Here is a 25,060-nt window from a genome sequence, read left to right as displayed (position 1 = left end):
CCCCAAAGTCCCTGGTACATAGTTGTATATATTTTAAGTTGTGGATCCTTCTAGTTGTGACATGTGGGACGCCGCCTCAGCATGGCCCGATGAGCAGTGCCGTGTCCGCACCCAGGATCTGAACCAGTGAAATCCTGGGCCACTGAGGTGGAGCGCACAAACCCAGCCACTCGGCCATGGGGCCAGCCCCCAGATTTTTAATACTTTTAATTAAAAAGGAATAGGTAAATACTGATGTAAAGATTGTGCTTAATATTAAAATGTTAAAACACTAGAAGTATTCCCATTAAAGAACATGACAAGGCAACCTGCTATCATTCCAGTGTTTTTTAGCATTGTTTATAAATACTGTCCAATGCAATTAGATAAGAGAAATACATGGGAGGCATATTATTGAAAAGGAAGAGACAAAATAAGCATTATTTTTACCTGGAAATCAAGAAAATCAAATGAATATTATTAGAAACAAAAGGCTTTAATCAAGTGATTGGTTTTAAAAAGGAGCTTGGAAGTCATCACTCTGTCCTAACAGCAAGGAGAATGCAAAATAAGTTGAAAATCAGCAACTCTTCTTAGATCTCTCAGAGAACTGAGGTCACGAGGCACACAGCTTCCCCTCAAATTCTAGAGACAGGCAGAGCAGAAACCCAACAGCAGAAACCCTCTCAGGAACTAGTATGGAGTGGGAAAACTTAGATTGTAATTGACAAATTGCTGAAGGCTCAGTGTGGAGAAATCTGAGAGTTGAAAACCCTAGGGGGCCCCAGTTTTAGGGGGATCTTTATACTTTTGTGAGTTTTGTCTACAGAAGCCCTCCCAGCTTCTTACAGTGAAAAGTGAGAAAAATCTCTTGCTTTTGGCAGAGGGAGAGGAAAAGCAACCGTTTTGAAATATGTCCCGAGCACTTTCTTCTTCTTAAAAAGGCCTACCCTCGGGGCTGGCCCCGTGGCTGAGTGGTTAAGTTCGCGCGCTCCACTGCAGGCAGCCCAGTGTTTCGTTGGTTCGAATCCTGGGCGCGGACATGGCACTGCTCATCAAACCACGCTGAGGCGGCATCCCACATGCCACAACTAGAAGGACCCACAACGAAGAATATACAACTATGTACCGGGGGGCTTTGGGGAGAAAAAGGAAAAAAATGTAAAAAATCTTTAAAAAAATAATAAAAAATAAAAAGGCCTGCCCTCAAGAGAAACTGTTTTACCAACCTAGCCTACCAACTTTTGTCAGAGCCTAACTGACCTGTGGGAAGGAAAATACCCAATTCCAATCTGCTCTGCCCATCACGTCCTACCTCAGTGGAGAAAAAAACAAAGAAGCACTTGAGATTGTCCCAGCCCATGGGCACAAGCTCACTAAAATACTGAGGACTATAGGACTCAATCATAGGACTATAGAATACTTCCCTCTCACCTCACACCTCATCCCCACATCGCTAAAGGCTTGTCTGTCTCAGCTCTTTTTACCTAGTACATCATGTCCAACTTTCAACAAAAATTTACAAGGCATACTAAAAGCCAAAATTGATATGTAAGAATCAACATCTTTCTATTATGAAAATACTTATATATCAGGGAGGGAAAGATCCTATTTATAATAACAATTAAAATATCCAAGAATAAACTTAATGTGTATGCAGAAAGTGTATGAAGAAACTTTAAAACTCTGCTGTGTTCTTGCTTATTCTGTAAATAATATGGTTAAAACTTGACAAACTGATTCTCAAATTTGTAATGACTAAAGTCTGAAAAACAATAGAAATGCCTTTCGGGGGCAGGGGGATGGTTAAATAAATTTGTATGTTTACAAGTGAATACAGTCTTTGGAAAGAAGAGGTGGATCTCCATCTGTGGATATGCAAATATGTTCAAGATAGATTAAAAAATCAAGGGCAGAATGGTGTGTATAAATACCCGTATTTTGGGAATTGTATGGGGAGGGGTAGAGGTAGCTATGGATACACAAACAGCTGGTATTAATTAGAGGCAGTTAGAATGAAAACAAGGAGACGCGTTTGGAGGCTGTTCCAACAATTCCAAGTAAATAATGACATAATACAGAGTGAAGGACAGATTTGAAAAAATGTATTTGTGGATGGAACGTGTTAAGTTTGCCTGAATATTGCAGATTAGGGGGAGAGAGGAGTCAAAGATGATGACTCCAGCTTTCAAACCTGGAGATAATTTATGGTTCATTTCTTTTCCAACTGCTCTCCTTTTTGTACTTTGCTCTTCCTCTCTCCTTAGCTAACCAAGGTGACCCTAACGTGTCCTTCATCCCTTGCTTATCCTTTAACCCCCGTCTCATTTCTTCCTTATGCCCCTTCTTTCTTATGGCTTCAGCTATTCTCTCTTTATGATTGACTCCCACATCTTTAGCTCTGGTCCTTATCTCTTTCTTAGCCTCTGATCTCCTCATATCAGTTGCTTGCTATACAATTGCACTGGGATGCTATCATGTCTTAGTACAGTCATACATCTGACTTAGATCATAGTCTTAGTACAGTCATACATCTGTTCAAGTTCAGCTGCTGTTGCAAGGTATATGTCACCTTGGAAAAGTTGCTTAACTTCTATAAGGGTCAGTTATCCCATTTATAAATGCAAATAAGAATACTACTTCTCTTTCAGGGGTATTATGAGCGCTAAATGAGTAATGATCTTCTAAAAACATTGCATTAACTGGGCCAGGTCATGATGATGTTTTCCTTGGTATGAAGCATCTGAGTTTCCTCCATATCTTTTGGTTGCTTGGTAGCTCATTTCTTTTTATCACTGAGTAATATTCCTTTGTATGGATGTACCACAGTTTGTTTATCCTTTCACCTACTGAAGGACTTTTCAGTTGTTTCCAAGTTTTGGCAGTAATGAACAACTTTTTAAGATTCAAATTTTGAAAGTTTTTCTTGATATTAGGTGTATTCATTTCCTAGGGCTGCTGTAACAAATTACTGACAACTAGGTAGCTTGAAACAACAAAAATTTATTCTCACAGTTCGTGAGTGTAATATTGTGTTATAATAAGAAATATGTATTTTGCTTTTCATCCTCAGCTCCTGGCCAGAGCTTCTAAAATATTTGTAATTTCCTAAGTGATAAGAGCCAAAGGAGCATCTTTTATTATAATATTTGGTTTTTCTCCCTAGCTCCTGAAAGAGTTTCAGAGTGATAAAAGTGAAAGTTTCGTTATTCATAACACACCATTTTCAACCACATCTGAGTTTATGTTGATAAGGTGACTTTTGGAGGCCCTTAAGGATGGGGCCCTGGGTGTCAAGGGAACCAACTTTATGATTAGAGGTTTGGGACTTTTCGTCCCCCTCCCATCTATGGGGAGGGGAGAGGACCTGGAGTTTGAGTTAGTCATCAATGACCAGTGATTTAATCAGTCATGTCTAAGTACTGAAGCATCTGTAGAAATACCCTAACTGAACAGGTTTTGGGATCTTCTGGATTGGTGAACTCTTTGAGGTGCTGGGAGGGTGATGTGCCCACAGAGGGCATGGAAATTCCATAGACTCACCTACCTCATATCTTGCTCTATGCAGCTCTTCCATCTGGCTGTTTCTGACTTATATCCTCTATAATAAACTGGTAAATATAGATAAAGTGTTTCCCTGAGTTTTGTGAGCCATTCTAGCAAATTATCGAACCAGAGGAGAGGGTCGTGCGAACACTTGATTTATGGTCCCAGAGATTGGTGTTTAAAGTGGTGGGCGGTCTTGTGGGACTGAACCCTTACCCTGTGGGGTCTGCGCTGACTCTGTAATGTAATGACTGAATTGTAGGATCCTTAGTTGGAGTCTCCTGAGAACTGGAGAATTGCTTGGTATGGAAACACTCACATGTCTAGTGTCAGAAGTGTTGAGTAGAATATAGAAAAACAGTATTTTTGCTTTTAGGAGGCTAGTAATCTGAAATCATGGTGTTGGCAGAGTTGGGTTCCTTCTGAGGGCTCTGAGAGTGAATCTGTTCCATACCTCTCTCCATGCTGCTGGTGAAGGCCAACAATCCTTGGTGTTCCTTGGCTTTTAGACCCATCACTCCAGTCTCTGCCTCCATCTTCACCTGGCATTTTCCCTGTATCTCTGTGTTTTTACAAGGCCATCTTATAAGAACAACAGTCATGTTGGATTAGGGGACCACCCTACTCCGGTATATCCTCACCTTAACCAGTTATATCTGCAATGGCCCTATTTCCAAATAAAGTTCACGTTCCGAGGTACTGTCAGTTAGGACTTCAACCTGTCTTTAACCGGGGGTGCACAGTTCAACCCATAGCATTAAATGTTGCTTTCCAGACTGTTCCTCTTTAGATACTTGTCCTTTTTTCTTGTTGTTGAATCATTGATGGTGATGTAATGTTATCCAACTTGCTAATTGTGGTTTCAGCTGAAAACCAAATTGTCCTTAGTGGTGCTATAAAAAGAAAGAGCTTCCCTGTGCTCAAATTTGGATGTACTTTCGATTATATAACCAATAAGATCCACCCCAGATGCCAGTCTGTGGCTCTACCCTGTTCAGATTTTTGTTTGTATGGTTCATTTGCTTACTTTGTGGTTTGTCAGTCAAGTTGTATAAAAAATAGAATAAAGTAAAATTGATGTAAACAGTTTTCTTTAGTAGAATTATCCAATGAATAATAAGTTCATTATTTTTTCCTTCACAATTTTAGTACATAAAGAAACTGTGGAGGATAGTTCGTAACTTCCACAGACTCACTTTTCCCTTTCAGGTGATTATAATTTAGTGTTTTGCAGATTTTAGAAAATTTCTTTCCTGTTTTTCTATCATCTGACATTGCATGTGAAAACTGACCCATAAACTTGCCAACTTCCAGATCGTTATAGACAAGGTTTCTGAATTTCCTTTATAGTAATTTCCTAATCAGAGAGAGAGGGAGATAGGTTAAAGTCACATGGAAAGTTACTGAGCAGTTTGAAAATAGTTTGATAAAGAGAGCATGGAAGAAAATGGGCAAAAAATATGGTTGAGAAGAGAGTAAAACTGGATGGATTATGTTTTAGAAATAAAAAAGCATTATAAATTTCAGTCTGTGTGGGTTTTTTTCCCACCAGTAAGATTTTAATTATGATCGATAGACTTTTCTTGATAATAAGAACAGGATTAAATATTGTATTAAATGCTATCAAAGAGTAGACCTTGTATAATCTTATCTATTGATATAGCCAGAGCTCCCCAAGGCAGGCCGGGATCTAATGTATCTGATAGGATACAGAGTAGATAGTCATTTAGTAACATTATTTTGGCCCAGTAAGAGAAAGTGTTTTATGGATTCCAAGGGGTTTCTCCAGGAGAGGATTATTCTCTTCCTCTCATATCTGAGGGTGGTTTAATTTTTTCTGTACTAAAGATATTTCCATGTAAATGCAGAAAAACCTAATGAATCAGTCTGGCTTTGTTCTCTTGCTTTCCGAACCCCCATTTTAGGAAAGTAGGCCCTGGGGGTTTTTTGACATGCCTTCTTGTTTTGACTTTAACTCCTTCTTTAAATCTGCATTTCTTCTTCCGTTACTGACATATCTGAAAGTGTGGTTCTTCAAGTATACTTGATTCTTTGAGTAATCAAGTATTACTCAAATATTTGCTTGTATTTGTTTTATAAGCCTAGGGTCAAATTTGGTTACTTTTTCCAAAAAGTATCTCATGTTCTTCTTTATTTCTACTTCCACAGATTAATCTAGGATTTTGATATTTCTCTCCTAGATTATTATCATTTTGTCTTTATTATATGCAGTTTTGTGCATCTCTTTGATTATGCTGTTTACCTCTATCAGTGATTTTCCTTTATGTGACTGCTCAAGTTTAAAATCCTTGCCACTTTCCCTGCCCCCCCCCCCATATTTTACTATAAAAATTTCCAAGCACACTATTTGAGTGGTGAGCTCTTTTATATATTTTGGATATTAACCCCTTATCAAATATATGATTTGCAGATATTTTCTCCCATGTATTATGTGGCTTTTTCATTTTGTTGATGATTTCCTTTACTGAGCAGAAGTTTTTTAGTTTGATGTAGTTCCATTTGTTTATTTTTGCTTTTGTTGCCTTTGCTTTTGTTGTCAAATCTAAAAACTCATTGCTAAGACCTGTGTCAAGGAGCTTACCCTCTATGTTTTCTTCTAGGAGTTTTATGGTTTCAGATCTTGTGTTCAAGTCTTTAATTCATTTTGAGTTGATTTTTGTGTATGGTTTAAGATAGGGGTCCAGTTTCATTGTTTTGTATGTGGCTGTCCACTTTTGCCAGCATCATTTATTGAAGAGACTATCCTTCCCCCGTTGTAAGTTCTTGACAACTTTGTTATAAATTAATTGACCAAATATGCATGAGTTTATTTCTGTGCTCTGTATTCTATTCCATTGACCTATGTGTCTGTTTTTATGCCAGTACTATACTGTTTTGATTACTATAGCTTTGTAATATAGTTTGAAATCAGGAAGTTTGATGGCTCCAGCTTTGTTCTTTCTCATGATTGCTTTGGTTACTTGGGATCTTTCGTGGTTCCATACAAACTTTAGGATTGTTTTTTCTATTTCTGGGAAAAATGCCATTGAAATTTTAATAGGGATTGCTTTGAACCTTTTTTGTTTTTAATGTCAGAATTTACATCTTCTCACATTGTGTATTTATGAAGGAATTAAACTGACCGTTGTTATTTTTAGTACTCTTTTCCTTTAACCTTTGTAATACAGTTAAGTGGTTAACACGCCATCCCATTACAGAATTAGAATTTTCTGAATCTGGCTATATATTTACCTGTACTAGTGAGTTGTCTATTTTCGTATGTTTTCATGTTACTATTGGCATCGTTTCATTTCAGCTTAAAGAACTCCTTTCAACATTTTTGGTAAGGCAGATCTAGTAGTGATGAAGTCCCTCAGCTTTTGTTCATCCGGGAAAGCCTTTGTTTCTGAAAGATACCTTTGCCAGATAGAGTATTCTTGTCTGGCATTTTTTCCTTTCAGCACTTTGAATATTTCCTACCATCCTCTTCTGGCCTGTAAGGTTTTTGCTGAGAAATCTGCTGATAGCCTAATGATTTTTTTTTCAGGGGGGTGGGGGTAGGTTACAGTCTTTTTTCTCTTACTGCTTTTAAGATTCTCTCTTTGTCTTTGATTTTTGCTAGTTTCATTATAATATATCTTGGAAAAGATCATTTTGAATTGAAATAATAGGGTGATCTATTAGTTTCATGAACTTCGATGTCCAACTCTCTCCCCAGGTTTGGAAAGTTCTCAACCACTGTTTCTTTTAATAAGCTCTGCCCATTTTCCCTTCTCTTCTCCTCCTGGAACTCCAGTTCTCCTCATATTCTGATATTGGTTCTTTTGATGATGTCCATAGATCACATAGGCTTTCTTCATGTTTTTCCTTTGTTGTCCTCTGACTGTTCCTAAGTTCCTATCCTCTAACTCACTGATTCTGTCTTCTGCCTGTTAATTCTGTTGTTGATGCTCTCTCTTGCATTCTTCGTTGCATTCACTGAATTTTTCAGCTCCAGAATTTGTGTTTAGTTCTTTTTTATGATTTTTATCACTTTATTTCTCGTCTTGTTCATGTATTGTTTTCCTGATTTTGTTGAATTGTCTTTATTTTCTTGTAGCTCATTGAGTTTCCTCAAAGCGGCTGTTTTGAATTCTTTTTTGGGTAAATCACAGATCTCTGTGTCTTTGGGTTCAGTTGTTGAGGGATTATGATGATCTCTTGGTAATTTCCTATTTCCTTGATTCTTCATTTTCCTTGTAGTTTTACATTGCTGTTTTGCCATTTGAAGTGACAGTCACCTCCACCAATCTTTACTTGCTGCCTTCAGGTGAGAGATACTTTTCATTGGTCCTGCTTATATTTTGGGGCTTTCTCTGACCTTGAATGCATACTCACTTCTTGCTCCCTCTTGTGGCAGAATTCTTAAGGTTGTATGTCTTTTCTTGACCTTACAGGGAACCAGGCTGCTGTTGGTAGCGTCTCTTTTTTTGTCCCAAAGGTGGTGCTGCAGCTCAAGATTGTGGTTTCTCCCTTGCTGACAGACCTTGGCTTGTTTTCTTGGCTTTTTTTCTGCATACCCTCCCTGTCTACCTGAGCTTGCTCTTGACATCCTCCCTTGGGAACATGTTCAAGGAGCTGGCCGCAGAGTGGGGAGGGTATAGATTTGGCACTTGGGGTGTTGGCGTTCCCATGGATCAGATGTGGGGATCTTTGGGTGAAGTTTTCCCTAGTGTCATGGGGGGGCTTCCTGCTGGAGATAGAATGCAGAGAACCATATCCCTTTGATGCTCTGATATTCCTGTCTGCTTCTTTCCTGAACTCTTCCTTTCCTCCAGGGATGGAACTCTTGCTTTAATACTCTGGAACTGCAGAAAAGAGATGGGTTTCTTTAGCAGTGTCCCTACAGCTGGGGAAGCTGGGTGCTCACTCACTGCTCTTCCTTTTGTCCTGTGGGAGGGATCCCCAACTTCCTCTTTCTCTAAGCTGTTATGCCTTGGAGGGAGAGGTGATGTTGGCAAATTTCCTCCTACCCACTCTAATGAATCCAGGCTTGTATTTTTTTGCTCTGGTGGAGTGCTGGAACTTCTCCTCTAGAAACCTGGAGTTCTGTAAAGGCTTTCTCATCTGTAGGTATCTGCTCAAGTCAGTGTTTTCCAGGGGTCACAGCCAAAAGGTTTTGGAGTCAGTTCACAGGCTCCTGCTGGTTCCACAGCCCACATTAGTTTCTGTCTGCCTGTTACCTGATGCACAAGTGGATGAGACTCCTTCTGGGTCCCTTGGCCTATGGTGCTGAATTCCATAGATCCCACAGAGGCACTTTTGTTTATGGACAGATGCCAAGTTTTAGATGTTAAAGGGCAACAAAAATGAAGGACATCTTTTGCTGCCATGATGCTGACATCACTCCTCTTGCTGCTTTCTTTAGGAATAGTAAGATGTTTGCTATTCTGTAGCTGAATTTAGAAGTTAGTAGTCATAGAGTTAGAGAGATTTATGATTCTCTTTATGACATGCTGTCTCAAATTCCTGTGTATTTTAGAGCAGAGGAACAAAGCACCATGTAAATAGGCTGTTGTGAGAAGGACAGTGAAAACTTCTGTTGATGCTTCTGTTAAGTGAATAATAAGTATTTCCTACATTTTAATAGTACTTTGCAAATCCTTTTATGATGCAACTATCTCATTCGTATTCACAAACCTATAAGGTGGCTATTAATGTTATCTTGATAATATAAATGATGACACTAAGACTCAGAGCTGTTAGTATAGTGGCAGTACTTGGGTTTTTTTGGCAGGAGGGTACTTAGGATATAAAACAAGTCTTTACTATACACTACAAATTTCTTGTATATGTTTTAATTTCAGTTTCCCTTTTTCAGCTTAATTACTGCCTCAGGTAATTTTCTTTTTCTTTTTTCAAAAGCAGGACATGTGTGTTACATTTTTGAGGACCTGGCATATCTGAGGATAACTTAACATGAAACTTTTTGGAGAGGTCACAGCATTTTCCTTCAATGATGTGATAAAATTTTGTTATTGTCTTCTGGAATACAGCTTTTCTGATAAGTCTGACGCTAGCCTTGCTTTTGTATGTGACTTCTCTCTCTTTTTTAGGCCTATATTCTCATAGTTCGTCTTTTATTTTTACAGTTCCAAAAAATTGGCTGAGATGCATTGGATGTGTCTTTGTTCATTCGTTTTTATGTGGAACATGGTAAACTATTTTGATCAACACTCTTAGAAAGTATTCATTTCAAAAGCATATTCTTTAATTATATATTGGATTATTGCTCCTATTCTCTTTTGATTTTTTTCCTTAGGAAATAGAATTCTTTTATTGGCTCCTTATTATCTTCCCTGATGGTTTCTATCTCTGTTCTTTTTCTATAAGTTCTTAGAGCATTTTTCATGTTTGCCCTCAACATAAATGCTGTTTTCTGAGTGATCAGTTCAGTTCTTTATTAATTCCAACAGATTTTTCTTTCTGCTATTATGTTTTTAATTTTTGCAATTATTCCTTATCTTACCCATTTCTCTTAGTCTCAGTGTGTCTCTCCTTGTGGCTTTCTGTTTCTATTTCTTAGGGTATATGGTTGATTTCCTTTTGAGTTTGCCAAATTGCTTATAAATATTTCTCCTAATGCCTGTAGGGAATTATTTTCAAGACTGTTCCTTTGTTGTCCGTTAGGCTGATACTTCCTTTTCCTTGTCAAATAAACTTTTTTTTTAGGCCCTATTTTTTCTCTTCTGTTTGATTATGGGTAGGTTTATTCAGAATCAGTGTTTGCCAACAAACAAAGGGTCTGGATTGCCTTTGGCCCCGTTCTGTTCACTTGTTTGAGTTCCTTTTTATATCTTCAGCTCTAAAGTAAGTTGTTTATGTATAACGTTTAGAATACGCCTATTAAAGTCTGTCATCTAGTCAGCTTTTGTAGACAAAGATAGGATCTTGTCTTGCTTCTCTTCAGTGCCTTGCTCTCTGGTTAGAGAGAGTCTAAGAGAGCCTGTGATTCTCAACATGCACTACTTGTATGAGTTTCCCTGTGTCTTTTCTCACTTTATAAAGCTTTACTTATGAAGATTACACCTCCTATGTTACCATGTGCCTCTGCCAGAACTATCTTCCTCTTCACTCCTGTATACAACACACGTTTTCTGGGGTTTGCAGTTTCTTTCTGAATGTGGAAATATAGAAAGAGAGGAAGTGTCATAGGGAACAATCCTGTAGCTACAAGAAGGTATACAACAGCTACAAGAAGCTATGCCTATGGAATATAGGAACTGCTGCCCAGCTTTGTAAGGGACGTAATCTTTGTATTTCCAAATTAGGTGGTAGACAATGGGCAAAGGAGAAAGCATCTTCCTTTGTGTGATCTTTCACATGAATAGCATTGTGTGATTTTTTTTCAGTATACTGTGTGTTACTTATTATGTTATCTTTCTATCTAATTTTGTTGTCTTCATAACTAGTAGAAATTCTTACCAGATTTTGGCAATCAGCTTGTTAGTCTGAATTTTTATTATTATTAATAGAGAACACTTATTAAGTATATATGATGTGTCAACACTGATAAAAACTGTAAATATATTAATTCATTTAAATTTTATAACAACCCTTTTGTTGGGTACATTTATAATTATTACAATTTTATGGATGGGGAAAATGAGGCATAAAGAGGTTGAACACCTTGTCTAAGAGTACCTCCGTAGCATGTGGCACAGTCACGATTTGAACCCAGGAAGTCTATATATTTGCGTATTCCAAGTTTTTATCCAGTTTTTCTGCAACTTATAGGCCCGCCTTCCTCCCTCTCTTTCTGCCTCCCTTCATTTTTTTTCTCCCACTTTCTCTCTTCTTTTCTTTGTTTTGTGGCTACATAAAAGACTATATCAGGAACTGGCAACTAGATACCATTAAAAAATGTGACTTTTTTTGAGTTTTAAAATGGAATATAAAAAATATATGTGTGTGTGTATATATATATTTTAGTTCTTTGGGTATTGCATTAAGGTTACTTTATGAAACCAATTATTAAACTTTCAAAAGTATGAATTTATTTCGATTTCAAATTTATTGAGCAGAATTAATTTGTTCTCTGTTATTTGCCTTAGGCGAGCATTGGGCTGTAGCAATAATGTCTAACCTTTTGTCTAATCCTCCCTAAGCACCTAACTTGAACCAGGGAATGACTTGATTATCATGAAAAATTAGATTTACTAGATTAGCACTGCCTGATACTGGCACCACTAGAGATATGGCTACTGAGTGCTTGAAATGTGGCTGGTCTGGATTGAGATTTGCTGTAAGTATAAAATACACTCCAGATTTTGAAAGCTTAGTATGAATAAAAGAATATAAAATGTCTCATTAATACTTTAAAAATATTTATTACATGTTGAAATGACAATATTTTTGATTTATTGGATTAAATATTAAAATCAATTTTGCCTGTTTCTTTTTTGGCTGTTTTAATGTGACTACTAGACAACTGAAAATTATATATGAGGCTCATTAGTCTGTTAGGGAAGAGGACAGACAGGCAGTTAGAACGGTGTGGTAAGTGCCAGATAGGAACTCATATATAGAAGCTGTCTAACCCAGTTTTGAGGCCTACCGAAGGTGACCTTTAAGGCAGCAGTAGTACCTTGTTTTTTCTTCCTTTTCCTTCTTTTGAAGACTCTTAAGTCTTACTTTTTGGATGGAAGGAAATAAAAGTCAAAAGCTATTTAAAAAAATGTTTGAGAATCTTTCTAATGGTCTTGGTACTCAGTGTAATGAAAGAAATCAAAGTTGAAGTAGAAGGCCTGAGTCTGCTCTCAGAGACCACTACTCGGCCCTCCTCCAAAACTGGCTGAGACAACCAAATGGATGGTAGTGCCGCTTGCTAAGTGTGGAACACAGGTCAGTTTGAGATCTGTTGAATTCAGGGTGTCTGTGGGACATTTAGATGGAGAGGAACACTAGGCAGTTGATGTGTGGAACTGGAGTCTGAGAAAAATCTTGGCTGTCAAGGTAGATTGAATTTAGGTGAAGTCATAGATAAGGTATGTGATCATCAGAAAGTGAGTAAAGTGAGAAATGGACAAACCTCTGAAGAACAGGGAAGGTTGAGGAGAGGGAATATAAAGGTCATTGAAAAAGAATGACCAGGGAAGGAAGAATTTAGCCAGGATAGTATGCTTTCAAGAAGCAGGCAACTGCAGATAGTATCTATTGTAGCTAAAGATAAAAATAAAGACTGAGAAATGTCCATTGTCTTTAATAATGAGGAGGTTATTGGGGAGAAAGCAGGTTCCCTGGAAGGGGTTGGATTAGGTGGCAAAGCCAGATTGTAGGTTAAGGAATTAATAGGAAGTAAAGAATTGGAGGCAGTGAATTTTATTGTTTGGCAGTGAAAGAGGTGGAGGGAGAGGCTTTTGGTAGCCAGTGGGATGTATTTAGCCTATGTCAACTTGTGTATGTGTGTGTGTGTGTCTTTTCTGGGGTTGTAAATCCGTTAGAAAACCATGTTTCTATATCTTTACATTCTTGGAATCCAGTGTAGCATCCTTTATAAGGTAACTTCTCAATAACAGTTGTTGATCATGATAATTTATTTAATATGTCTTTCAACAAGATTCTTTATCAACATCATTTTCAAAGTCTCTAAACATTAAATCTATGTAAGAGCTTGATTTTATCAAAGTTTAAATGCATGAAGGCCCTTGGGCGTGGCTTAATGAAAAGAAAACAGGCTTTGTAGTCCACTACAAGTACCAGTCAAATCTAGGCTCTGACACTTTTTAGCTATGTGATCTTGAACTAGTTAATTGTCACTTCTGGCCTCTTCTTTCTTGTGTAGGAAATGGGGATAACAGCACCTACATTTATAGGGCTGTTGTAATGTTCAGTGAGAAGATGTGTGAAGTGTTTTGTATAGAAGATGTGTGAAATGTTTTATATAGTGCCTTATACGAAATAAGCACTCAGTAAATGCTTTGTAGAAAAACAGCAACTTCACGTGTTATACATGCCAACACTACAGTTTTTATAATTTGATTTAAAGTAGTATGTGAGATAGATAATGTTATAACTTTAAATAAGAGCAAGCATACTCAGTTGAAATTTGAGTGAAAAATTAGCCTTTGAATAAAAAATGTTTCTTTTCTTGCCCCCTCCTCCTCTTTCCAATCCAGGTCCTGAGGGAGTCTAACAAATTAGCAGAAATGGAAGAACCACCCTTGCTTCCAGGAGAAAATATTAAAGACATGGGTCTGTAATGGTTTTTTTGGTTGAATTTCCTTCTTCTTTCTGACTGTACGGACTATTCAGTACTCTCAGTGTTCAGAGAACAGGCCCACTGTCCGAGACAGCTCTCATCTGGCAGCGCTCAGTGCTGCCAGCCTTCCAGCAGTCAGTGTGTCTAGACCTGTTGGTTATGTCTGTATTTGGACAACTGGGAAACATGCACTTTGAATTATATTTTGTTTCTTCCCTGGTTTGCTTTACTTTCATTGAAAGTAGGTGGCTTTTTTTCTTTTTAAACTGTTGCTGAATTCTTTGAAAGAAAATTTCATTATTTTGAATTACTGCAGTAAGATAATTGAGTTGCCTAGATAAAAAACATCAAATTGTCACTTTGTATGAGTAAGTTTTCTTAAAACACATTCTTCTTTTTGCTTCCTTTATCTTATTCTGCTCTGAATAAACTCAGGCCAATTTTTGGATGAAAATGTTTCATCTCCATTGCAAAGCAGTCCATTTGCCTGTAGGTCCCTTTCTTTGTCCAGCCTGAGGAACTAAGGGTTAACTTACTGTATGGACTAGAAATTGGAAACAAACATTTAAGCTATTTTTTTGTCCTTGTGTTTTTACTTTGTTTCATCTGTGTGATATCTACAAAATACCCATAGCTTTTGAGAAACAAAGTGATGTATTAGGAGAATAAAGTAAATGGTTTCTTAGCCAAGTAAATACTTTCATATTATTATCAATCATAATTTTAAAACGGAATTGATAAATGCTTAATATTCCCTAGCCAGGTGTCATTTCCTGTGTAAAAAGTATGAAGCCAAAGGGGGAACTACCCCAAAATGGGTTCTTCTTGCCTACAGTACATTTAGTTCCTTCACACTTAGTGTGGTACTTGTCTCTTCTTGCTCTTGACTCTTGACTGAATACCTCCCCAGTCTATTTTTCTCCCCCCTTACTCACCCTTGTGGATACCCTAAACTCTTATTCTGCTGAACTACTTACTGAGTTAGGTATTATATATTATCAGCACTGGATATGATATAATAACAATAGTTACCCTTATTGACTGCTTAAGGTCTCGTTTAATCATTCTTATCTTCTGGGAAAGACATTAATCTCATTTTGTAGGTGAGGAAACTAAGGCGTATGGAGATTGCCTAGCTAGTAAAGTTATAGCTAGCATTGTGACAATTTTTTCCTCTTCTGAACCTAAAGCACATGCTATTTCTACTATGATAAATGACATTATAAAAGACTTTCAAGTTACCACTCAGTCTTTTTTGTTGGCTCCTCCTCCTTAAATAGCAACATTCCTTTTGGGACTTCCTCCTTGACCCATTTCCCTTTTCCCTCCTCTGTGCTCTTTTTGGTTGATCATATCTGAATTAGTAACTTTACCTTCCATATATTTACTGATGACTCCAAAGTTTGTTATTTCTAGTGTGAACCTCTGTCCTAATGCATATAAACAAGTGCCTGCATCTTAGACACATGTGCTTGGATATCCTATAGATATCCCTTATACCCAACATCTCCAAAACTGAAATTATCACCTTTACCCCTAAATTTATTTCTTTTCTTTTATTCTCTCCCTTGGCTAATAATAACTCCACTTGTCCATTCATTCAAGGCAGAAGTCTAGGAGTCATCCTAAACTGCTCCATTTTTCTGAACTCTGGCATCCAATCAGTTACCAGATCCAGAGGACTTAGTCTCTAAGAATTTGTCTTCCTCTCAATTTTCATGAGCCCTTGGTGTAATATTTATGTATATTGAATTTCGGGTACCTATGAGAAACTTCAAGTGGAGATATCTAGGAGAGATATCTTAGGAGCTTAGGAAAGAGATCAGGGCTGAAAGTGCATATTTTGGAATCATCAGAACATAGATACTAGTTAAAAATGAGAGGAGGAAAATACCTGAGAGAGCATATGCAGTGAGAAGAGGGCCAAGAAGATAAACGTAGCTTTAGTAGACATTTTACAATTATATGGTAGAGGAACCAGGGAGGGAAATTGAGGAGTGAAGAGAGTGTGATAAAATATAAATTAGAGAGAACCAGCCTGTATACTTACCTTTGTCCAAGTAGGTACTTTACTTTCCCACTTCTGTATCTTCGATTAGGTTCTTCCTCTGCATTGGGTGCTTTCTCACCATCTCTGCGAATCTAAAAGATGCCTGCCATTAGGGCACAGCTCACAGGCCTATGTTTTCTGATCCCCTAGCTGAATGGATTTCCCCTTCTCTGTATTACTTAGAGTACATCTTTGTGTCGGTCTGTACAGATTGCATGCTCTCATATATTTATTTGTATATATCTCATATCTTGTAGATACGTATTCTCAAGGTCATTTTGGTCTACCTTGCAGAAACTAGTATAGATTTTTCCTCTCAGTGAAAATTTGAGAGTATTAGTAGATCTAAGCTCTTTTGGTACCACTAGGCAGTATTAGTATTGCAAGATTTAGAGGAATACCTAACAGATTAAATAAAATATTCTGATTCAAAACTGTCTATATAGACTTGATTATTGTGCCAAAAATTAAATCTAATATCAAGTATAAGGCTAGCATAACCTTGAATATATTAATTCGTGTAGAAAAGACGTTTGATCTTTTGTTGGTCTAATGTCAATCTGCGGTTTAGGTGTTTTAAAAAGTTACTAGTGTTAGGAACATCCACAGAATGCTTTAGGGAAGTCACAGTCTCAGAGTATTGTGGCCTGGGCACATCAGCAGTAGAGGTAGCCCAAGACTGCAGTATTTCCACCTTTAACACAAGAGACAGACAGTGCTCTGTTAGTGGCTTTGCTTTGCTTGATGTGGTAGAAAGAGATTTGAATTTGTAGTCACAGGAACTGTATTCAAGTCTTAATCTTAGCAATTACTGGTTCTAAAACATTAGGCAATATGTTTTACCTCTCTGAGCCCTGGTATTCTCATCTAACAATTGTAGGTGATATAGATCTTATATTTAAAGGTTGTTATGAAGATTAAAGGAGGTATTCAGGTGAAAAGTACTTATAAACTCTGAAGTGCTAGGCCATCAATTCTGGTTGTTACTACTGTCGTTTATTCTGGTAAGGTTGCCAGTCACAGTCTCCCTTCTGTTTGGTACACACCCTGCTAAGCGTAAATTCTCTCTTCAGAGTGACTTAGCTGCCACCAGCCTGAGGAGGAAGGATAAAGGGGACAGAATGAAGCAGAACCTAATGATAATAATAGTAACATAGGTATAAACCCTTATATTTGTACTTGCAATTTTGGAAGCACTTTCATGTGTATTATCTCTGGATTTTAGAATAAAGAGGGAGGTGCAACAACAACATTGGACTAAGAGGGACATATCCTGTAGTAAAATATAGAATAATAAGATTGATTTTCTTGTGTGAGTAAGAAAACTGGCTCTGGAAGGAGTCCAGAAATGTTTTTAATAACATTGAATAAAGCCTTTCTAGTTGAGGTAAAAATTCATACGGTCAAGAAATATATGCAAGGCGAGTTTGTGTATCTTTCTATAACGATGGACTTATTTAATTTTAAAAGCTTCCCTCTAAATGAAACGTTGAAAGTGCATTGGAAACAATGATTTAAAAAAATGTAGCTTGATCTTGAACATTCCCAAGGGAACTATTTTGAAGGTTAGAAATGTTTGTTAGAAGATCAGTCTCATTTCAAATTCCACACAAAGCAATCTGTCCGTCAAAGTGATGCATAAAAAGCCAAATCAGGAAGTTGCAATACCTTATTAAACATATTTCATGTCCCTAACGTTTCCCAGAAGTCCCTTGATAGGTTCTTAGAAATTTGTTGCTCCTAATTGTGCGTTACTTCCTAGGAACGATGAAGATGTTCCTTTATCTGCTGATTTGCTGCAATAATGACATAGCAGGAATTTATGAATATTTTAAGATATAAAAAAACTTTATATTGGGCATTATGAACTGTACCATATTAAATATTATTTTGTGCTAGTGGTAGCTAAGTTATTCTGCTTAATTAATGCATATTCTAGAAAACATAATACTGTATAGATTTGTCATTTATCATTTAATAAAGCAATGCTTATGATTATTACTCTACAAAGTTTGACATCAGTGGCTTGGTTAGGAATATAATATCCTCCTATTATACTGTTGTTTTTCTAAGAAATTTTATTTCGTATACATTTCATTTCCCCTGCAGTATTTTCCCCCATAAATATAATCAAGTCAGGAGTTTCTGGTATTATCCGATTCAAGTATTGTATTTTTAGAGGATGTTGATAAACTAGACTGTGGCCAGAAGAAGACCAGCAGATTAGTGGGGTGGTCTAGAAACTGTAATGAGATGAGGGATGACTGTGACTTGAGACATTTACTGTTGTTAACCGCCCTTGCCACCACCTCTCCACCCACTACTCCAGCTACCGCACCTGTTTTATCCAACAGGGAGAGTGGCCATCTTTGTCTCCTTCTGTTCTGTCTCCGGATAAAGGATGTTCCTCTGCCTCTCTAGTCCTTCCCATTTATTCTGCATTCCTCCCCTAGATTACTGCATTGTTGGAAGCTTGGATTTGGTTTCTAAGTTCTCTTTGAATCACTGTTTCTGTGATTTTTGAGCAGAAGTTAGACTAGCAATCAGAATTCTATTAAATTTTATTTGTGAAAAGATGAGAGTGCAGTTTTTAATAGTGCACAATATATAGTAAATTGTGGACTCTTTGCCTTTTCAGCCAAAGACGTAACTTATATATGTCCATTCACTGGTGCTGTACGAGGAACTCTGACTGTCACGAATTACAGGTTATATTTCAAAAGCATGGAACGGGTAAGACGTTGTTGGGTGAGATTTTTATATGTACATCTTTGTGTTGTTTGCAGACAGTTCTGTTCATTTTTGATCACTTTTAATTAAAGCATTTCTAATTAAGGTTTTTCTCAACTATAGTTCTACAGTATCAATTGCTCATTTTTTACTGTTTTTTTCTTTCCTTCCTTTAGGATCCCCCATTTGTTTTAGACGCTTCTCTTGGAGTGATAAGTAGAGTAGAAAAAATTGGTGGTGCTTCTAGTCGTGGGGAAAATTCTTATGGACTAGAAACTGTATGCAAGGTAATTGTTATAATATACATGGAATTTTATTTAATTTGAAAAGCTTTCTATTAAATAAAGCCTGTGCTTAGAAACTGGTTTCCAAAATATCAAATGGATTTCTTACTAGAAATTTTATTCTAGTGGAAGAAAACAACATTTAGGAGTAATAAGAAGGTGTTCTATCGTGAATTAGACTTGAATTCTTTTGGACCCAATACAAAGTACTTTCACATTCATTATTTCATGTTGAGCCTCATAAAAATTCTCAAATAGGCATAATAGACATTATTACCTTTAATTGTCAAATTAGAAACGTAAGGCTCTGAGCACTTAAGGCATAGTACTTTGTAGTGGAAGAATTGGTTATGATATATTCATCATCACCACCTTTGCTGTTTCTAGTCCTAATTTTTTTTGCTTCTGAAACAATGTGGGAAACGCTTAGTGTTATAGACCTTCCCTATTTTCTCATCTAACTCACATTCTTTAAATGCATTGATACTTGAATGAAACTTAGATTATTACAATTTTAACATTCAGTCATAGGTATTTAATACCATGTGCCACATCTGCAGGGCACTGTTCTCCTTATTATGGCCTATTAACACCTGTGCATGTCTCAATTCTGGGTCACCTTTTTCCTTTCTTTTGCTGTTCTGCCAGTGCCAAAAGTAAAAGCAACAGCACATCCATAACTTTCGAGATACTTTCTGATGCTAATCTTAGAAGTTTTGTGAATCTAGAATTAAAGCTAATGACTTAGTAGTTATTTTTATGCTTTTCCATTATAGCTGGAAGGGCTCGGAGAGATTAATAGCTGTCAACCGTATGTCAGGCATGTTGTCTCCTGATCACTCTTCTGGGGTCTAATAGTAAATAGAACATAGAATATAAGAGGACATGAAAGAGGATGACTTTGAAATCTTGATCATTTTAAATGTAATTTTTTCCATGCAACAAGATCCTTATCAACAAACCCAAACATTAAGGCCCCTGCAGACAAACCATAGACCCCTGCTATGGTACTTTAACAGAGTGATTATGAATATCTCTGCTAATTGTAAAGATGTTCTCACACATGTTTGTTTTAACATACAGTAGAGCTAGCATTCTAGTTTCGGATCAGTTTGAAAGAAGGTGTTCTACTTGTTCATGGACTGTGGGTGCATTGTAGTGCAGTGTCTCTGTGTTCAGTTTTATAGAATGGGATATAATAAAGCTATTTTGAATTCTGCCCAGATTGAAACACTTAAATAAAATGGCTAGTCTTAAAATTATTCTTAATCCCCAATTTTTTCTTAGTGCTGTTAAGCTGTCAGTATACCAGAACATGAATATCTGCATTCAGCCTGGGCATAGAAAACTGCTTGAGGACACGTAATGGAGGGGAGCCTTGGTCTCTATCTGACTTTAGAGCCTGGATGAATAGTTTGAAGCCCAACTATTCAGAGTTTATCTGCGAGTAGATGGTTGAAGAACTTGGAGATGGAGTGGAGGAAGAGTTCAGGCAGAGTTTGGTTCTATCAGTCTAGTAGCAGGAGGCTTACAAAGAGAAGATCCAGTGGAAATGAGTCCTGGGAAGGGATCATAACTCAGAAAATAATCACCAGTCATAATGGGAACAAAGACACTTAGGAAATATCACAACAGCTAACCAGGTTTTTAATAGAGAAATTCATGACAGAAAATGCGCTTTTATAGGGAAAGGACACATGCTGATAGTGTGATTAGTCTTGCTATTAAGCTGCAGATATAAGCTCTCTAATCTCCAGTCTCTGCATCAGGTGCCACCTCCTTCATTGGCCTTCCTTTGAGTCCATAAGCAGTGGTAAATTTTCTGTCCTCTGAATTCTGCCTTGTATTAGAGTGCGTTCTGTTTCTTTTTATTTCTCTCAATAAGGTGTAATTTCCTGCCTCCAGGAGTTGCTGTCCGATTTATTTTTGTATCCCAAATTCACATATTTTACCATATTACAAGTTAGTTCCAAGTTACCTTATCTGTTTATTAAATAAAAAGTGAACAAACAGTAATAAATGACTTGGATCCTAAATCTTTTCTAGGATATTCGGAATTTACGGTTTGCTCATAAACCTGAGGGGCGAACAAGAAGATCCATATTTGAGAATCTAATGAAATATGCATTTCCTGTTTCTAATAACCTGGTAAGATGTTTCTTATCTTTGAAAAATCTGTATTATAATTATCGGTGCAGTGTAAAGAAACTTGTCTGTTCTATCTAGAGTCTCTGCATTTATGATCCTGCTTTGCAATTTAACCAGATGTATAATTTAGGTTTAATCTGATTTCTTGGACCACTTTTTTTACGTATAAAATGAGGAAGCTGGACTCGCTTATTTCCAAGGTTTATTCCTGCATGCTGACATTCTATAATTATATGATCTTTCTATCCAGGATGTTTCCATGATAAAAAGCTGTATGTTGTCTTCATTAGGATTTGAAATCTTCTTTTTAATTGGGAGCTGAGAGTTAAGTCTTGCAATTTTAGGAGGGAAGAATGGGCAGATACTTAATTGAGTTCCTACTATGTGCTATTAACAGTGTCAGGCTCCCTCATTTATGTTATATAATCTAACTTCTACAGTAGCTGTATGATGGTAAATATTATTTATCCCTATTTATGAGTTGAAACCAGGAGCAGGTAAGCAATTAACTCAAGGGCATAGCTACTAGGGAGTAAAATTTGGAATCAGTACTGCTCTTCTGACTCTAATTTGAATGTTTGTCATCATAGTTGTTCCTGCCATTCTGTCTACATAAATGATAAATTAACTTTTCTTTTTTGGCACACAGATTACTTGCTGAAAAATATAAAGTTTATTCAGTATGTTTTAGAAAATGCAGCATAAACTTCAAAGCTGCTTAATTGCTGATCTCTGTGTTGTCAGACTAATTGATTATATCAGATGATGTCTATTTTTATGTGATGTCTTTCATTGTTTAGAAGTAAATCTAAAACAGCTATGAAAGACATCTGATGTAAATATGGTGTTATGTTAGCGTTTGATAAATCTTGGTGGTGGGCTTCTGCTTTTTTATATGTTTGAAAAATATGAAAAACAGTATGTTTTCAAAATTATAAAATAAAAGCTAGAACAATATAAAAAAAGGACACCAATACAAAATATCCTTGCAGATAAGTAAATAAAAGCTTTGTGTATGATAAGGATACGTTTCTGATTCGTTACCTCTTTCCATGTCTTTTTTAGTTTAGTTAATAAACTCTATTTACTTTTTTGTAGCCTCTTTTTGCTTTTGAATACAAAGAAGTATTCCCTGAAAATGGGTGGAAGCTGTATGATTCTCTTTTAGAGTATAGAAGGCAGGTATGTACTTTTTTTCTTTCAATTTTCATATTCTGTATTCTTTTCATTACAACAAAAGTTTTATGGTAGAAGTAAACAGCTTCATATAGTTGTGTGGTTTCTGTTGTTGGTTTTTTTAGAAGGCTATTCCTGATGTTTTGGCTGCCTTCAATTTCTTTAAACTGCTTTTCAGACTATACTTTTTTGTGAATCTTTTCTTATTTAAAAGTTATAACTAAATCAGTTTGTTTTTAAGATGTTTAATAATTTTTTGAATAAAAATAAAATGGTAAGTATATTTGCATTTTTAGATTCTTATATGCCATTCAACATTGTTCACTGAGATTTTTATCTTTTGGGTATCCTATAATTTAATTCTGAAAAAATTTCTTGGGGCTGGCCCAGTGGTGTAGTGGTTAAGTTAACATGCTCCACTTTGGTGGCCTTAGCGTTTGCAGGTTCAGATCCCAGGCACGGACCTAGCACCACTCATCAAGCCATGCTGTGGTGGCGTCCCGCATAAAATAGAGGAAGACTGACACAGATGTTAGCTCAGTGACAATCTTCCTCAAGCAAAAAGAGGAAGATTGACAATGGATGTTAGCTCAGGGCTAATCTTCCTCACACATAAAAAAAATTTCTTAATAGTTTTACTGCTTATAATTTAGCTCCACATAAAATTTTAAAAGTTTTACTTCTTCACAGAGGACACACTTCTACATAAAATGGTAACAAATCAAACCTGATAGTGTACAAAAGAGATAATACATTGTGACCAAGGTGGGTTGGTTTAATATTAGAAAACCTATTAATGTGATTCACCACAGTAAGAGATTAAAGCAGAATTCAATCTTGAAATCTGAGTTAGAGGGAATCGTTCTCGCTATTCTTCCCCAGTACACCACTTCCCAAAGAGTCTTATACTGCAATACTTAAACTCTACCCAAAATAGTCTTTAGTTTTAATTTTCTACATTGCTTCACCATGCTTTCTTGAGAATTAAAATTCAGACACATTGATTCTTTCTTTGTAATCATTGGATTTCATATCCAAATTATTCTAGAATTCAGATATAAAAATCATTAAGCTGTGATTTTTGTATTTAGATTTCATACACTGCATTTTAATTATAAAGCTTCTAATTTACTTAGTTTTGTTTCGCAAAGCTAGGAAAATGCAAAGACCATGACTAGATAACTAAATTTATCCACATGGTTTGAAACTGAGTTTGTTGATGCTCAGTGGCATGTGGCAAGTGAAATTTAAAATTCCTCATTCAGTTATAAAACCATCAGTTGGCAAAATATGAAGCAGAATGCAAAAGAAATGGATCAACTAGAAACCAAGAGTCTACAAGTATCATTGCAAGATTTTTGCTAATCCAAAAATCCACTGTCAGAATTAGGTGGGAAAGCAACCAGAAAATCTAACAAATGTCTTTAGATTGATAAATATGAGTAATGTTCTTTGGGAAACTAGGCAATAATTGCTATCTGTTCTAGTAGCCTGAACATAGAACTTTGCAAAGCAGATGAGATAACTGTCCGAAGAAAAGAAATAAATTATTATTGAAAAGAAAAAATAAAGAATAAATCACTACCCATACAGAAAGAGAATTATGAGATTAGGAAATGTGGCCATCAGAATAGGACGTTGAACTCTACATTAAGTGATATAGATTCTTTATGGTCTTTGACTTACTAGATGAATTTAACTTTTTCTGCAGAGTTAGATACTTTGAGTCAACTAAGCTAAAGTCTAGTGGAGGAAGACCACTGTATTTTTTGTAGTTAAAAGACTCAGATTTTTTTTAAAAAGTCTTTTGTTTATTATGAAAGAAAATGAAGATAATCTCTTAATATAAACCTTAAGATTAAAGATAAAGCATTCCTTTTTTTTTTTCTTTTAAATTAAAAAAAAAAATGAAAGTCATGATACTTGCACTCTATAAAATTCAAAAGGTACAAAAGAGTATATTGTAAGGTAGGTTTCCCTTCCAGGCCGACCTTGCCCCCAGCCATCTCAGTTCCTCTCTATTTTTTTTTAAGCAGATGGTAGTATGCTTTCTGTACCTTTCTTTCTCATTTAATATAGTTTAGAGATTGTACTATCTCAGAGCCTACAGGCCTCCTTATTTTTTTCTTTAAAATTGAGATACAATTCACATAACATAAAATTTACCACTTTAAACTGTACAATCCACTGGCTTTTAATATATTCGCAAAGTTGTACGGCTGTCACTACAATCTAATTCCAGAGCATTTAGAAGACTTAGTCCTGAATCTTAGCTCTAGCTCTTACTTAGCTTTCACACTTAGCCACGTGCTTTCAATGAGTCATTTATGTCACAGTTCCTTTATTTTTCACTTGTTGATAGGACCTGCTTTAGGGATTGTTTGAAGGATTAGTAATATACAGGAAGGTATTTTATGAACTATAGAAATCTATCCAAATGATTGTTGTTATATTTTTTACATTGTAAAGCTCTGAAAACAGAAATCATGACTGATTAGCTTTACTGTGTGCTGCCACTAAAAGGAAAAGGAAAAGCCATATTTCACAAAAGGAAAGCCATATTAATTCTATAGACCTATACATTATAGTGCTAAAATAAATTGTGTATTTTTTAAAATGGGCAAAACTATTAATAACCATTTAAGTTTGTTATATAGGAGAGTTTTCTTCAATTTACTCTTGACATGTGTAGTGATTATACAGATGACCCTGAAATTTGTGGATAAGATGAAGAAAAATCATGAAGTTGCCAAGACAGTAAAAATCAGTATAAAGAAAATGAGTATGGTCTTCTGCACAAACACTCAATCATAATGTAGATGTATTGCTTAACAAATTTGGAAAACACTCAAGTCCTGTCAAGGAAAACAGAGTTTATCCTGAGAACTGGAATGTAAGTAACTAAGG

General features: G+C 36.2%; 1 protein-coding gene across 25 annotated transcripts in view; it reads left to right on the top strand.

Moving 5' to 3' along the window:
- MTMR2 (myotubularin related protein 2) overlaps positions 1 to 25,060 on the top strand; it is a 102,147-nt gene that overhangs the window by 49,870 nt on the left and 27,217 nt on the right. For 16 of the 25 annotated variants that reach the window (XM_070272666.1, XM_023646429.2, XM_023646430.2 and 13 more), the window contains 5 exons: positions 13,683 to 13,758; positions 18,454 to 18,548; positions 18,722 to 18,832; positions 20,876 to 20,977; positions 22,076 to 22,159. In XM_070272666.1, coding sequence (XP_070128767.1) covers positions 13,713 to 13,758; positions 18,454 to 18,548; positions 18,722 to 18,832; positions 20,876 to 20,977; positions 22,076 to 22,159 — 438 coding nt within the window. In that variant the 5' untranslated portion in view covers positions 13,683 to 13,712. Of the gene's footprint in view, positions 1 to 7,767; positions 7,835 to 13,682; positions 13,759 to 18,453; positions 18,549 to 18,721; positions 18,833 to 20,875; positions 20,978 to 22,075; positions 22,160 to 25,060 lie in introns of all 25 variants that reach the window. The other 9 variants (XM_070272675.1, XM_023646434.2, XM_070272676.1 and 6 more) reach the window with 2 other exon arrangements.

This window comes from Equus caballus, chromosome 7, assembly GCF_041296265.1.
Source record: "Equus caballus isolate H_3958 breed thoroughbred chromosome 7, TB-T2T, whole genome shotgun sequence".
Taxonomy (NCBI): domain Eukaryota; kingdom Metazoa; phylum Chordata; class Mammalia; order Perissodactyla; family Equidae; genus Equus; species Equus caballus.
The sequence above is the reverse complement of the archived record's forward strand: the minus strand, read 5'-3'. Positions and strand labels throughout refer to the sequence as shown.